Here is a 16472-nt window from a genome sequence, read left to right as displayed (position 1 = left end):
CGGCGCGGCCCGGCCCGGCCCGGCTGCCTCCCGCCGCCCATGCCCTCCCGCCGGCGGCGGCTGACGCCTGCGGAGCGGCGCGCGGTGCCCGGGGAGGCCGAGGCTGCGCGGCGGGGGCCGCCGGCCCGGGGCGGCGATGGCTGCGGATCTGGTGGTGCTACTCTGCCTGGCCGCCGCCGCGGCCGCCGTGGAAGGTGAGGCGGGGGCCGAGCGGCCGAGGGCGGGAGGCGGCTTCGGGATGGGGGCCGTTCCGCCGGGAGATCCCCTCGGAACCGCGGGTCCCGCGGAGGGGCTCCGTGCCGCGCCGGTGCTTCGCGGTTCGGGGAGGAGGAGCGGCCGTGGGGCTGCCGCGATGCGGTGCCGATCCCCGCCCCACCTGTTGAACACCGCGGGTCCGCACCGCGCCTCCCGCATCCCCAGCTCCGCGTTAGTCGGGCAGCGAACGTCGGCCCTTGCCGGAGCGTTGCACGTCGGCCCGGGGAGCGTCGCGCTGTGCCGTGTCTCCTCCGCGACCCGCTGGCGATGCTCTCGGTTGGTATCGCTGCGGCTTGGAGCAGCGCGCCCCGCGGTTCGCGTGCCGTCCGGAGCCGGGGTGACAGCGCTCAGCGCAAGGCGGCGGCAGCGCTGGACGAGCTGCGTGCATCTCGGATACGGGGAGTGCTGTGAGGCGTCCGCGGCTCGGAGAGAGCCCTGTGTGCGGCTGCTGCTTCGCCTACCCATCCCGTCCCTGGCGAGTCGGCGGCTGGCGTAGCTCCGCTGGCAGCGGGTTGGTGATGCCCCAGAGCCGTTCCCTCAGCCCGCAGCCCCTGGTTAGCTCTCCCGTTCTTTGGCTCGGGGCGCGCGTTTGCTGCCCGCGTCCTTCGGTTTCCACCGCTTCTGCCCGGTGCTGCGTGGGGCGAGCGCTCCCCCGCAGGGCTGTTCGTGCTGCTGTGCCCGGGGCTGAACCAGGGACGGATCTCCAGAGATGTTGCAAGTCCTGGATTTCTGCGCTACCCAAAGCCATCCCTTTTCTTTTTTACTTCTTCTGCTTTTCAATTTGCACAATCTGGAAAAGAAAACCCAATGGAAAGGAAGAACCTGGGTGCTGGCACGAGGAGCGTACCCAGATCCACCAGCCTGAAGGGAGAGCGTTTTGTTAAGTCATGGGAACGGGCCCTCGCCCGCAGATGCCTGCGCTGCTTTTTTTTGACTAATTGCTGGTATCACTGACTCATTATTCCTTGTCTCGGTCGCCTTCCTGTTTCCCGCGTGCTTCGAGGCTTGGGGACGTAGGCGAGGGGAGGATGAAGTTTCGGCGTCCCTGGGCGGTCCTCTGCTGCTTCCCGCAGCAAACCCATCGCACTGGCACCACACCTGCAGCTGAATTCCATCTTGTTTCTCCTCCTTAAGGTGAAGGTCTTCATTTATTTTTTTTTTTTTTCCCCTGCCTTAATCAAGGCTTTGAATTTCAATTTCCCCAAACGCAGCGCAGCCTGCTGAAAGTTGAATAACTTACGAGGCTCTGGTGGCCTGTGAGAGAAGAAAACAAGCACCAGCAATGATGGAGAGATCAGAAAAGCGCTGCTGGAGAGGGAAAGCTTGTGAACAGGCTGCCATCGCCGATATTTCTGGGCTGCTGGAGATGCTCTTGGAGCAGCTAATGCAGAGAGGAGCCCTGGCGGAGCTGTTGGAAGGCAGGCACGGGGCGCAGGCTGCGCTTCTGTTTCGTTCTTTCCTCAGTTGCTGCCCGGCTGAAGGCAGGAGCCCAGGCTCACGGGGTGCCTCTGGAGGATGCTGCAGCACTCTGCTTCTGAACACAGCGGCACGGCAGTCGCTTAATCGCAGAGCTGAGTAAATAGCTGGGAGGGGGCGGGGGAGTGCTTTCCCCCAAATATGCATTAGGATCTGAAAGCGCATTTCCATTTGACCTTGCTCGCTTTCTGCAAACACTCGAGCCGTCGAGCTTGGCACGCATGAATGCTTGTGCAGGGTGAGTTGTGTTCGCTAGCAGTGGTGTGGAGCAGCATGTCCTGGGCTGCAGGAAACCCGGAGTCGGTGTGGTGGGGCTGCTACGGGTCTTTTGTGCTATGAGAGCTGGTGGCTCCCAGCCACGGCTTGCTGCTGGGGCATCTCTTGTCACCGTGTATCTTCCAGCAAGTCCGCGTAGTGAGAAATGGTGAGAAGAATGAGATGTGTGTCTGTAAGAGCCAAAGACCCCGTGCTTTGTATTAAAATGTGTTCAACGGAGATTAACTCGTTCTGCTTAATATTTATTACTGTTTCATTTCGCTGGATGTTGAGACTCGCAGAGCTTTGATGAACGGTCTGAACGATACTGCAGTTTCCCTGTAGTCAATTGAAGTATCCCTGTACTCTTTGCTGGAAAAGCTAATTTGTAATTTCCTATGTAATTGCCCTCCTGGTTGTCTGCTGAGGGAATAGCACCACCCCAGAATGCAGCAGAGAACCTGGCCACCTGTCCCCCTTCTCACCACTGGTGCCTGGTAGTAGATGGGTTCCTGCTCTCCCTTTGAGTATCCTGCTCCTGGGTGCTGCATGGGCAGCAGTCGCAGAGCCGTACCACCGAGCATCCCTGGGCCAGGTCCAGAGGGAAAGCGCCAGCCTGCTGACAGCGAGCATCGTCCCTCCTATGAATAATTGAAGAGCCTCCCTGTTGAATATTTAATTACAATAATATTTGGTTAACGGAGATTGTTGGTCTCCTTTTGTGCAACTGAGAGTTGCTGTGAGAAAACAACCCATTAAAAAAAAAAAAAAAAAAGCTGTTGTCTATGATCATTGATTTTAATCTTTTAACTGATCAGTTACTCGGTCAAAATTGGTAAATTAGCTCGGCTCTATTAAGGCTCTTTGGTAATTAATCTCGATGTTTCTAAATAACTGTGGTTTTGCTCACTAATCCTGCAGCCTGGTGTGACCTAATTGCCATGACTGTGATCTGTTTGTAACAAGTTGCTCTGGGTCAGAGGAGATGGTGGTTCGTAAGGGGACCAGGAGAGGCTTTGATTGGGTATTGGGAGAAGTTCTGCATGGAGAGGATAGTCAAACATTGGGATGGACTGACCAGAGAAGTGGAGTCCCCATCCCTGGAGGAATTTGTGGTATGTGAACGTGGTGCTGGGAGGTGTGGTTGAGTGATGGGGCTCAGGAGGACAGGTTCACAGTTGGATTTGGTGATCATGAAGGGCTTTTCTGATCTTGGTGGTTTATGGCTATGGGGATCTGAGGCTGCTGATCTAGACCACAGCCCCAAGGGGAAGAACTGGATTTAGGGCTGCTGCTTTTGGGGATGCCGCCTCTGACATCCCCACATCCCTTTGGTAGGAGACAGCAGCAAGCTTTGTCCATCCAGAAGAGTGGTTTTGGATAACAGTTGTAATTTGCTCGTATTCCTTAGTAATGAGGTGGATTCCTTTCAAGGCGGATTCCTTTTAAGGCCTTTGCAAAGTGGGGAGGGGGGGGGGAAGCACCAAAGTATTAAGGTTTTTAATTTATTTACTTATATATTTTGATTTGGAAATAACGGAGCTGAGCAATTAAGGGCTCGGAAGGCCTCAGGTATGTGCTTGTTAGCGCAGCGAGAGAGGCATTTAATATCTGGGGAGGCATCCAGGCAGCATCGCCAGCATTCAGAGCTGATTAAGCTGTAATTTATGTTGCAGCAAGGTAAAGTGGTTGCTGGGAACAGGCAAGAGACTGTGGAAATCCTCATTTTTAGGCCATTTCCTCTCATGTGAGCGGGGGCTTTGTCACCCAGTATAGGATTATTTTCTGGAATATGGAGTCCTGCTCTTCTCTCAGCCACACCGCCACCATCCCAGACACCCAGGTTTTGGTTACTCAGATCCCAGTCGCTTTGCTTTGAGGTTTTGGTTTCTGTGCCCAAGCTCTATTTTGATTAATTTTCCTCTGCCTGTGAGGAACATCCAGTTGGAGCCCCACTGTGTCTCTTCAGCACTTGGGCCTTTACCCACAGGCCATGCCCCTCTGCTAGGAACACATATTGGGTCTGCCCCTTCCTGCTGGTGCAGAACCATCTGCTTCCCTCAGGGACTGATGTTTTACAGAGGCTTTCTTTTGTTTTTTCATCCTTTTTTTTTTTTTTGTTCTGCAGTCAGCTGCAAGGCTTTGACTGGAAGCCCCTGCAGGGCTTTGACTGGAAGCCCTTGCAAGGCCTGGCTTGGGGGGCGGCCGCCCCCCCCGGCACTGACTTATTGCCATCCCCCTGAGAGTCCTGTTAATTTGGGGATAATTGCTTTTGGCTTGAAAGACGGTCGGTCATTCACCGTGGAGGAGCTGGATGGGTGCGAATTGCACCTTCCAGTGGAAAAATAGGAGCCCAGAGAAAGACAGGTTGAAAAGGGAACACTGCGTTTGAGGTGCGTGGGGAAAGGGATGGAATGCAAGGCTGCTGGTATTTTGTGTTTGGGCCAGGTGAGAGGCTGAACCTTCTGGAAAAGCTGAATATTTAGGAAGGCCTGCTTGTGTCTGAAGAAGGGACTTTAACCCCAGGGGCCCAGAGGCGTCCATCGGGGTCGTGGGCTTCTGATTCCATTGGCTTCACAGGACCTGAGCTTCTCCAATCTGGAAGATTCCCTGAATCCACCTGGAGTGTCTTTAGGAGCCGGAGATCAGGCGAACTTGAAGCAACGGCTTCAATTTTATAAATCTTCTGAAATGGGAGGATGTGATGGAAATCAGGCATGTGGACGGAGGAGCCATGGGATATTTCCAGAGAACTCCTTGAGGCTTCAGCTGTAGTTTTAATTTGAAACAAATGTGTTGGAAATGAACAAAACTTAGCTTTTCAAGATTACCAGAACAGCTGGCTGCGTTGCCAGAAGTGCAGTGTTTTCAAGCAGCACAAGGCCTCTGTGCAGCAGCTCAGAGGAGCCCTGACCATGGCTGTGTGGCTGCTCAGCCCCTCCATTAATTATTTTGGAAGCAACGAGAGTCTTTGCATTCTCTTTTCAGTGCTGGAGATCATGGGTTGTGAAGGAGCCTGGGGCTACAGAGCATCACCATCTCCTGAGCAAAGCTCTGCATGCCTGTGGTGAAGCTGCCCGTAAGCTTTATGCTGGTGGGTAAGCTCAGCGGGGAGGTTTAGCTTGGATGTTAGGATGAATTCCTTCATGGAAGGGGTGATTAGGCATTGAAATGGGCTGCTCAGGGAGGTGGTGGAGTCCCCATGCCTGGAGGTATCTAAGAGATGTGTGCACATGGTTTAGTGGTGGGATTCTTTAGGTCTGGTTGATGGTGGACTTGGTGATCCTGAAAGTCTTCTGACCTGTGGCTTTTGCTGTCCGAGCCTTTACACTGTGCAGTGAAATTGCTGGCTCAGATCTAACTCTACTGAAATCCTCAGGCTTTTGGTGGAAGAGCTGTGGTGTGCAATGAGCTGGCTTTTGCCATGCCATGTGGTAGGCACAGCCTTCTGTGTCCAGGAGTAGATTGTCTGCTCCTGTTAGCCTGGAGATGCAGGCTCTGGCCGTGGTAGGCACTGGCTGGTGGGATCTGCAAGGTCACCAGCTAGTTGTATTCTATCACTGTCTAAAAATTGGCTTTTATTATTCCTCCCTACACCACACTTGTGTTATTACCGAGGCGGGAGGCTGCTGCACTGAACGGCCAGCTCTCTAGCCTGCTGGAGGCTACAAAAAGATGCTCATTAACTTCAATAGCCTTCAATGGAGGCTGGAGGAAAAGGGCTGCTTTGAGGAGGCTGCTGCTGCGGGCACCCTCCTGCTCTGCCTTTGTGAGCCCTGCCTGGTGTGGAGGAGCAGCTTGCCAGGGCTGGGCTGCATGCACAAGGCTGGCCAGCCCCTGTTCCTTCTAATAGGGATGGGAAACTTGTGCTTTTACATCTGTCTGCTCGTCAAAGCAGCTGCTTCAAATGTCTCACATCCCCATGGGATGCATCCTTGATCCTGCATCAAAGCAGCAGACAGGTTGGCGGGGCTTTGGTGCCTCCTGGTAGGGAGCAGCTTCTGTGCCACAGTGAGTCTGTCTGTATTCAGGCACGGAGATACTGTGATGGAGTGCAGGGATCCTTGCTGTGCTGCACCAGCAGCCCCAAAACTGGGGTGGGTGTGCTCCAGGTGCTGATGGTGAGCTGTTCTCAAAGCATGACCAAAGCTTTCGTCCTAGGGAGGATGCAAGCAGTGATGCTGCTGTGAAATGTGAAAAGAGTGAGAGTACTTTAATGTTTTTGTTGGTTTTTTTTTTCATTTAAAATTCTTTATTAACTAGAAGTCTTACAGTGGCAGGGAGAAGTCCCTTCCCATGCCAGCATCTCTGATGACTGCACACTGAATGAAACTGGGACCTCCTCTACCAGGCTGGCTTGGTTGCTTCCAAACACAGCTTGAATCTACAGCCTGGTGGATTATGGAGGTAGTTTGCTGCAAGGGCATGTTTTTATTTATTTATTTAAAATCTTGAAATGTTCGAGGGAGGCTGTGATGCCTCAGAAACACTTTAAGTATTCCTAATAGGTTATCTTGAAAGCTTCCATAAGTCTTGAATGAATCAAAGTGCAAATGTTTATAATGCAACACCCACGCAGACGAGGAGACACATTTTATGAAGGCAAGAGAGTCAGAAAACAATAAAACATCTTTTATGAAGTTGGTGAGAAACTTATAAACTAGGTGAAGTTTTACAGCATATGAAGTTGATAGGAGTTGTGAACTTGAATTCCTCGGCTGGTTCTCACGTCTTGCTCTTTATTACCCTGAATACCATCTCCTGTTTTTAATAGTTCACTTCATCAGGGTGAGCATGGTTTTGTCTTCCTAAATGAGTCTGACAGTCAGATTTTCACCTGTCCCAAAGTCTTCAGTTGTTCACCAAGGAGGTTTCCTCGGGACGCAGCCCAAGGACCAGCAACTCTGCTGGGTGCCTGTTTGGTGTCCCCATCTCTAGTGGGCATCATCCTGCTGGGGAGAGAGTGCTTGGAATCCTCCATGGGGATGGGGATCTGGCTGCACTTATCCCTCGTTAGGAAATAATGTGATTGCTGATGTCAAATGTTGTAACTAATCACCAGATTATTCCCTTTAAGATGGGAAAGTAATTAGAGATGTTTTTTAAAATAAGCTTCCCACCCTTGGATCTGCTGGGATTAATGTCTGTGGGTGTGTAAATATTTAGTTTCCAATGACTTCTTTTATTTTCTCCCTCCTTTTAGCAGTGATGATAAGCAATTGAAATGAGACAGCAGTAACGCTTAGACTCTCTCTACAGCATCCCAAATATAATTGAAAATTAAAGATGACCCAGAAAAGGAGAAGAAATTGGGCTGCTTCTAGTGTGATGCACAAAGCAAGCTTACGATCTTTCAGAGTTGGTTTTGTCCTGTGGTTGTTGATGTACCACCGTGCTCCTGGAGTGGTGCCTGGTTGGAACTTCAGCCTGGTGTGAGTGCTGGCTTGCGATGCTCCCTGCTCGCCTCCACCCATGGAGCTCTTCTGACATCTATGGGACTCAGGCTGTTTGCAACGAGGTGTTCTCATGTCTGGATTCCAAACGCTGTTTTGTTTTGCAACTTTTTTTCAGTGTTTGCTGTGCTGTTGTAAAGATGGGAAGGTGGGGTGAAATCAGAAGCAAAATACGGAGTTAGGCGCAAAAGTGGTTTTAATCGAGTGCCCCGTGGAGCTGCAGGTTAAAGGGATGGCTGTAGCTCATCGTGCACACAGCTCTTAGCAGCTGAAATCCTGGGAGTTGCCCAGGGCCCTTCCTTCAGCCAGCAGGGGGATCAGAATTCACCTTTCTCATAGGTTTGGGTAAAAACTATGAAATGCCAGCCCTGCTGCTGCACCAGCAAGCTGCCCCTAGTGCATAGAGTGGGTGTGCATGCACTGCCTGTTGCTCAGCTGAATTCCTCAGCACCTGTGGGGCTTTGGTCTTGCACCGTGCCATGCTCGCAGGGTTTCCAGGATGGCGTGTGTGCCTCGGTGCTCCCTCTGACAAGGGTTCTTTATTGCAGCAGCAGCAACCTGGGGTTGTTGCTTGGCTGCCTGGGCCTTTCCTTAGTGATTGCTGCTGTCATTAGTAACTTTGGTCTTTTTGTTTCTTTGCCTGTGCTCTGGAAAGCCTTCAGGGGTTGTTTAAGAGGAAAGGGGCTGGGGAGCATGTAGCTTTTTGTGTTATTATTATTATATATTATTATAATTAAAACATATTTTTAGCAGCTGAAACCCAAGCCCGTCTGGGTATTTATACAGCAAGATGTTTTGGATGAGGAATAGGCCAAGACAGTCACGTGGCCGGGGCCAACGTGAAACAAAAGAATCCATTTATTATCCAGGCAGGAAATTTGTTCTTCTGGATGCTGTAGCTGCAGACATAATGATTTCATTTCCTTTGGTTCGCCCAGATTAATGGCTTGCGCTCTTTTGTTTGCGTGCCTGTGTTATTTCTGTAGCGCGGTTCCCCCAGCCTGTGCCTGCACGTGTGAGTGCTGTGCCCCTTATCCTCTGTCTGTCTAAAGGTTTGCAGGGCTCCTTGGGGTGCAGGGTGTGGGACAGGAGCTCACTGAGGCTCCTGGTGCCATGGGACCCATCTGCGTGGTGAGCCCACAGCAGGTCTGCCTCGAGGGCTGAGCTGTTGGGTTGGAAATGGTGGCTCTTCCCAACTGGTGGCAAATGGAGGTTTTTATAGGGAGTGCAGGCGGTGGGAAGAGCTTGTATGGTCACCTTACAGAGCACGTCCTCTCCTTGACCCATGTTTATGGGTGTGCTCTTGGAAGCCTCCAGCTTGGCACACCCAAAGTATCGGAAAGAGCTGCATTTCCGCTCCTCGGGGGCCAGGATGAGGTGTGGGGATACAATCATGGTTCGCTCTGGTGGGGATCTGTGCCATTGCTGGGTCCTGTGGAGCATCTCTTGCCCGTTGGTCCCAGCAGGGAGCTGCTGGTGCTGCTGCAGGCTCCGTCAGAGCCACGGGCTGCTTTTTGATACGGACACAGCAAGATTAGCGGCAGCTTTAATTGCTCCCTCTTGCTTTTTGAGTGTTTGCCTTTTGAAAGCAGTGTGACAGGCAAACAATGCCTCCGCATTGTTACCGCTCCAGCAGTCTTCATGGGGGCTTGGCACAGAGCTTTTCATTTACTGTTGGAAGTGCAGTTGCAACGCTCCTCTGGATTTATCCGGGGTGACCCAGTGGGTTTTGCACACTAGTGTGCGTGGAGCTGGAGTTGGGGTGTTTAGTTGGCAAAGGCTCGGGGGGCATCCCACTGCCTCTGTGCTCAGCTCTTCCTTCATCCTCCCTTTGGTGTTTGTGCTATCTGCTGTAAATAGGGGTGGAGAGAAGCAGTTCTGCCCTCTTAGAGGAGGTTTCCCCCACGGATAGCCTTGAGGTTTCACAGGGCTGCCATGGGCACATGTGGGCCTGGGCCTCTTCAGGGTTGCCCAGGTGACAGCATCTATGAGGATGTGACAGCTCCATCATGCAGACGGTGATGAACAGTAATGAGGCCCAGAGCACAATGTGCACTTACAGTGATTTATTTCAGCAAGGAAACCACAATCAGGGAGGATGGGTCAGTGTCATCAGCAGGAGAGGTGGTATGGAGATGAGCTTATGGGCAAATTTATCATCAGCTCACACTGCTTTAAAAATGAGCAGAGGCAGCGTTGCATAGAACAGAACCATACCATGCCAGTTCCCTTGCCAAGTCCTGGTGGGATTTCAGCCCAAGTGGTGGCAGTGTCCCTGTGACACGGGCAGGAGCTGCTTCCTTCTCCCCCCGCATAGGGATGCCCTGTGGAGACAGCACCTGCACCTTGCCTTGGGCTGACCCCACTGCAGCATCCTCTCTGTGCCCTGGAGTTGGTGTGGGACAGGCTGAGAGGTCCCCAGGGGACACCAGTTTGAGACAATTTGGGTTTGGGTTTTCCTGCCCTCTTGTGCTGGCTTGGAAAGCTGTGTGTGGAAGCTCTGCTTTGCAGTCGCACTGCTTCCTGCAGAAATGTTTGGGCCGGGAGTGATAGCCATGCAGAAGGAAAGGGGAGTGTCCCAGCAAGAGAAATGGGGGTGGGGGGGGGGGGGAAATACCCATCCTCAGCGCGCTTTGGCCTGGCTCCCGGTGCGCAGATGGCTCTCCTCCTGCCTGCTCTGCTCCAGCCTTTTCTCAGCATGTGCTCCTGCAGGCGGCTGGGCCGGGGGCCGGAGTGTGCACAGCTGGCTGGGAGCCAAGTGCATCTCCTTCGGCCTCTTCCTCCTCATCCTTCTCTGCTCCTCAGGTCAGAAGCACATGCAGCACAATGCCTGGCACCGGCAGCATTGCATGAGCCTTGCTTTTGAAGTCTGTTTCCCTCCTGTTGGAATATATGTGGGTTTGACTGCAATGTGCTGATGGCTCTTCAGGTTTTTTTTTCCCATTTATGTTGTGAGTCCCCCTGAGATGAATGCTCCCTCTGCCCCTGTGCTGCTCTTCCACTGGGCTCTTACAGAGAGATAGGTGAGTGCTGGCCGTGCCCCGTGTTGGTCATGGAGCTGGCACTTTCCCATAGCTTGCTATCCTGCAAGCCCCTCTAACTGCAGAGGTGTTGGGTGAGCATTTTCCCTTCCACCCAGGCCCTCTGTCCCTCCAAGAGCTGTTAATGCCCCTCCCAGCCCCACGGCACGAAGCAGTGCAGCACTGACAGTCATCTGGAAATGTTGGCTGATGTGTTGGGTTATTTACTGTGTAGAGCAGCTGTCACACACGTGTACCTAGAGACTGCTCAGAGTAATAGTAACATGTTTGGGAAAGGTTGTGGGATGGTGATGGAGTGCAGGCACTGTTTTGAGCAGATCCGAAAGATTTGATGGGGGAGCAAAAAGGAAAAGCTGCAGAAATGTAGCTTTTAAGTAGGTTCTCTGCCCACCCTGGGGTGTGGTGAGCAGGAGGAAGGAGAAGCAAATACTTGGTGTAGGATTTACCCCCTCTGCTGACCTCAGGCTGGTGTTAATTTGGTGTGTCCACCAAGAAAGCTGAGGTCCTGGCTGCATCCTTGTTTTGCAGGAATTGGGATGGGTGAAGGGAGGTCGCTTGGTAGCTTGCAGTCAACAACCCACACTTGTTTGCTGTTTGAGCAGCTCACCGTGTTTGTTGCTCTCGCAGGATCCTTTGGCTTTTTGAAATAAAATCTGGTAAATAGGTGCAGAATGGGTCTGGTGTATTGGTTCAATGAAGCTCATCGCAGCTGTGTCCCTGTGCTCGTGGCCATTGGGACTGTCTTCAGAGGCAAGTGCTGTGGCATCCTAGGATGCTGTGCTGGGGAATCAGCCTGCAGTCCCTTGAGTGTGGACAGCATGTCCTTTTAATTTGTGCTAACGTACGTAATGATGGGTGCTGTTAATGTCTATGACTGTTCTGTCTTTTCAGCTGTCTGGTTCTGTATTTATAGGATGCCACTTCCAAGGGAATCCCAGTTGTTCAGGAGAGAATGCATCCACCAGACCCATTAGGCTCCCTTGCTTCCCTCCACGCTGCCTGGAGCACCAAGTTCGTCGCTTCTGGGGAGCAGAAAATACAGGCTTGTTGGGTCTGGGATCAAAGTGCTGTGATTGCTGTGTGAGGGTTCAGAAAGCACTCCATCAGCCCTGTGCAAGGAGAAGATGGAGAGGCTGCAGGCTGTGTATTCCAAGTGCTGCATCCCCGGTGCATCGTGCTTTGCCTGCAGCTACCCGCTGCTGTTAATCAGATTGCAGCAGCCCCTGTTGCTGATTTATCGTCTCAAACCAGTGAAAAGCAGCGGCTTGATCACTACCCCCTGAGAGCCCAGCAAAAGCTTTGGGCAGAGCAATCAGTGAGGTTGGGGTGGGGGAGCCCCGTGGCAATTGACTCGTCCTTGCCTCCTGCAGGATGCTGTGCTCCCACTTGGGCACGAGTGATCTGGGTGCTGGGTTGCTCTGGGGCTGTGCATGCCCCAGCCAGCTGGTCTGCACTCAGGAACCCCAGTGATGTGCGTGAAGCTGCTGCACCCAGCTCCTGGTGTGGCAAGGGGCTGTTGCCCTCTAGCTGCTGGCCATTGGCTGTCTCCTCTTGGGATGGTGCTAGTGTGTGTGGAGAAGGGATTTGGGCTTAGCACTGCCTTGGCACGGAGCCCTCCAGAGGCAGGGCCATGCGTTCCATGGAGCTGTGCTGGAAGCTGGCTTGTTTCTCATGGGACATCTGCTGCAACACTCCCTCAGAGTTTCAACCTCCACCATCTGTGTGCAGAAAAATTCATCCTGCAAGCCAGCCCCTCCATGTCACTGAGCTGTATCTTGCACTGGGGGGTGCTGCTTCACACAGCCTTTGAGAGCCCCTGCCCATCCTGGGACAGCTGAGTTCCTCTTCCATGCCTTCTGGAAAAGGAAACAAGTGGCTGCCAAGCTCGACATATGGTGATTTTTGGGGCAGACTGGTAGAGTTCAGTGATGCTTGTTGGCAGCTCAGCCTCGAGAAAGCAAAGATGACAATTTAAATGCATAGTGACATTGTTCTGGAAGATGTCTTCCTGAAAGATAGCCTTGTCATTTTACAGTGTTGAATTGTTCCCCTGGTGCTAGTGGTGGAAAAGCTGAGCTCTTGGGATGCCTGGATCTATCCTGGTGCCCGCGGTATTCACCAAAGCGCTGTGTCAGCCTGAGGAGCCTCTTGGGTTGCAAAACACATCTGTGATTACCTACAAGTACTTCCATGAGGTCTTATGGTGTGAGCTATATTCTGTTCATCTGCAGCCTGGGTGTGACTGTGGGCTGTGTGGTACTGGAAACCTGCTTCATCATCGTGGGAACATCTGAGCTGTGTATGTCTGGATCACACTGATTTGCCTGTAACATGCTGTTTTGAGGCCTCCCGTGGCCTCTGATGTCTCGTGTGAGCTCAGTGGATTAAAACTTGTTCCCAAATTTCATAAAATAGGTTTATAATTTGGAAAACAAGGTATTGAAAGTACTATCTTCTTTCTCTTATCTTTGTTATTTGATTTGGTCCCCTTTGTCTTTTTTCGCCGTGATGTGTGCCTTTTTCTGTAATTTTCTGCCGCTTCCTTCCCTCTCTCTTATCTCTCCCTCTGCAGTTCTCTCCCTGATTCTCTCTGTTCCTCACTCCCTCTCCCTCCCCTGTGCAATCTATTTGCAGGCAGGTTGTCTCTTTGATTTACTGTATCTCTCCTCGGTGGGATTATGATGAATGGTTTGTAGGGCCGTGGCTGAGCTGGCCTGGCACTGCATGTTTGCACGGGGTCAAACACCTTTAGAGCGGGAAAATCACGTGAAGGTATGTGGGGAACCTCATACTGCCAGCCCCACTGCTTCTGCCCCACTGATCCTTGGGCAGAGGGGGGCAGTTGGGACAGGTGAGTGGGTGGGTGATGGAGTTCAAGGTCCAGTAGGAGTGACCCACCAGATCCCAGCAAAGAGGGGCTCTTTCCGCTTTCCTGTTCTGCACTGAGCTGCCATGGGGCAGTTCTAACTTTAAAGAGGGTGAAAAAGATCTCTTCTCAGGGAAAGCCCTGCTATTGAGTGGGAAATGATGCTCAGAGCACTTGTGTTGACTTGTCACCAAGTCAGTGCCTGCTTGCATTTGCAGCTGTTGGGAGATGCATGTTGGTAAGCGGGACTTGTTCATGGTGGGGAACCTTTGCATTGCCTCTTCAATTTCTGGCTTTCCCAGTCTGTGCTAAGCACTGATAGAGGACTCTCTGTGCCCTGGTACTGTGAGATGGCTGCGTCTGTGTGTACCCATACATTCCCAAAAACGTAGGCAGGTATTTTTTGGGGGCACTTCTAGTTGTATCAAGCAGTGTATTCCAGTGTGGCACATCCTGATACAGATAGTGTTTGCTCCTTGAAATTAGAGCACTTCATGGGGAGGAGGGCTCGATGCAGCCCATCCCAACGTGACACAGCACCTGTATGTGTGTAAAACCGCTTTCCATCCCCAGGTGTTGCTTTTTGGCCACCGTAGGACTACAGGTGGTGTTGGTGCAGCAGAGGCTCTTCGTGTAGCTGCTGCTCTTGGAAAGGTTCATCACAAAGCTCTGAGGTGTCGGTGTCCCCTTCACAGCAATGGGCAGGGAGGCATCCTGCTGCCTTGTTTTTGTTGTTCAGTGCGTCCTCTGCAATCTGAACTCGGTTTGTTATTCTAGGGATAATCTTTCATAATGAATCTGCGGGAGATTGATGGGGATAGCTCGTTATACACTTCCAGAGCAGTTTCGCTGTAATTCTGTAGCAGCAAAATGCACCATTAAAGGCAGAGAGCCATGGGAATGATGGGACATAATTAGTTGTTGCTGTAATATTTTTGATTGAAAGTGTGTAGATACTGCAAACGGCTCTTTCAGAAACTGGGACTCTTAAGGAATGTGAAGAGAAGCAGTGCTCCTCCGGTGGGAGAGGGCGATCCTGCTTTTCTCCTACCTGGTACTGACACAGAGACAGAAGAGTTCTGTGTTGAGATCCAAACGTGTGCAGAGCAGCTTGCACACCTGGCTTGCTCCTGCTTTGCTATTGCTTGATGGGAAGTGTGAGATACATGGCGATTTCTTGCACCCTTGGAACGTCGTGGCCAGGAGCAGGGCTGCCATGGGCATGGGGAACAATGTGAAATGGCCTGGGCGACCTTCCGGTGTATCTTTGAGCTTCAGGTCTCTGTGTGTGGGGGACAGAGGGAACTGAATTATAGCAACTCCTCCTTGTAGGACTCCTTTCCCGCTGACGTTAAGAAGCTTAATCTGAGCCGTGAGCAGATCAGGGCTGGCAACAGCAGCCATGCTGTGGCCGCAGGAAGGCAGAGCTGTGGCATTGTCTCCATCAGCAATAGTTGGTGCTGGTCTTTGCAGTGAAGCTTCTAGATTTATTTTCCTGTTGCTTGCTTTTGTAGTGCTACCAGCTTAGGGCAGGCCATCCCCAGTGCCAGCCTTAGGCTGATTGCACTGATGCTCCCAGAGGAAAGGGTGCAGAGAGAAAGCTGCTGCCTACTCTGGGAGCAGGGCTGCATCCCCGAGCACCCTGAGACTTGCTGCAGGAAGGGGCAGCCCCAGGCATCGCCATGCTCCACAGCCTACCTGCTCTCACCCCACGTTTCTTATTCCCCCGTTGTTTGAGTGATGCTCCTCTGAGCCCACTGTGGATGCCACCTTGGTCCCTGCCCGCTGGGGACACGCTGGTACCACTGCAGATGGACCCGCTCCGCTCGCAAGGATGTTCCTGCATGCTAATTGCTGGCATCTTTACTTGTTACGAGTGTAATTGTGAGTAGATGTTTGTTTTTGTATTGATAATTAGGGACTGAAACAGATGGTGGAGGCTTAGTTTAAAGTAATGTGTCCATTAAAGAAAATCTACTGTATACAGCTCAAGATTCTTCACTCAGAGAGAGCTCTGCTTTCCACAGCAAAGCTCAGCTTCTCCCTAACGAGGGCTTTGGCCAGACATGAAAGATCATGTCCCTGCCCACTGACACCTCTCCAAGCCCTGGTGTTTAGCTTCCTTCCAGGGCACTGCTCGGGATCAGGCAGCCCTGGAGCATCCCACTTGTGTGGGGAGCAGCTCCCTGCTTGGGGAGCAGGCAGTGTTCCAGTGGGCTTAGCGTATCAGATGGGCTGCTGCAGCTGAGCAGGGCTACTTCTGCTCTGGGTGGCTCTGACTGAGATGGAGTGGCACCAGCTGAACATGTTGGTGCCTCCAGCCTCGGCCATGTGGTGGTTGTGTGGTCAGCCTTGGGGTTTTGGTGAGGCCAAGCTTTCCCTGAGCCTCAGTGAATGGTTTGGGGTTGTTCTCATCCTTCCTTCTCCTTGTCCCAGAGAATGGCATTGTAGAGAACCACAGTGGGAAGATGTGCCATCTGGAAACATGCCTAGATCACTAAGAAAAGACAGGCAAGAGCTTTTTGGTAGGGAGGCAGCTTTTTTTTGATGCTGACAGGATGCATCTCTTCTTGGTGTGTGTATTTCTTTCAAGTCTCCTGCTTCAGGAGCTGCTGTGTGCCGTGTCGTGCTGTTCCTTCCAGCTTTCTTCCCAAAATTCAGAGCCTGTTTGGGGGTTGCAGTGGGAGGAACTGTGTTTGAAGGGCTGTAGCAGTGACTAATGAGTGCTTAACGACATGCACGGCCATACTTACAGCAGGGGAAGAAATAATATTTGCGTGGTGTGTGGTGGGGACACAAGTGGGTGCAAGTTACTGGACAGGGAGATGGGATAAGCTGTGACTGAGATGTGTTGTTTGTACCAGCACAAAGCTAGGGGATGTGCTTGCTGTGGTGCTGGGCTGCAGAGCAAAGGATGGGGCCAATTCCAGACACGTTTCCTTCCCAGCTTTGCTTTAGACTCAGGAGTTGAGCAAATTAATCTGCATGTCTGCTTGCTGAAAACAAATAAATAAAACCTGGAGGATTTCTCCCATCTGTTTCTATATGTTGTTGCTCTCACTGTTATTGTTGTTACTCTTTTTTTTTTTTTTTCTTGTACAAGAGCAAGAAAAAAAGCAGGGAAAT

At 52.0% G+C, this 16472-nt stretch overlaps 1 protein-coding gene across 1 annotated transcript in view; it reads left to right on the top strand.

Moving 5' to 3' along the window:
- The first annotated feature begins 114 nt into the window (after positions 1-114).
- EPHB1 (EPH receptor B1) overlaps positions 115-16472 on the top strand; it is a 42313-nt gene continuing 25955 nt past the window's right edge. Inside the window, exon 1 of the mRNA XM_042878614.1 lies at positions 115-194. Within this exon, the coding sequence (XP_042734548.1) occupies positions 137-194 (58 nt within the window). The 5' untranslated portion in view covers positions 115-136. The remainder of the gene's footprint in view (positions 195-16472) is intronic.

Source organism: Lagopus leucura, unplaced genomic scaffold (assembly GCF_019238085.1).
Source record: "Lagopus leucura isolate 7727_CA_CO unplaced genomic scaffold, USGS_WTPT01 Super-Scaffold_100021, whole genome shotgun sequence".
In the NCBI taxonomy this organism is placed as follows: Eukaryota; Metazoa; Chordata; class Aves; order Galliformes; family Phasianidae; genus Lagopus; species Lagopus leucura.
This window is presented reverse-complemented; position numbering and strand designations above follow the sequence as displayed.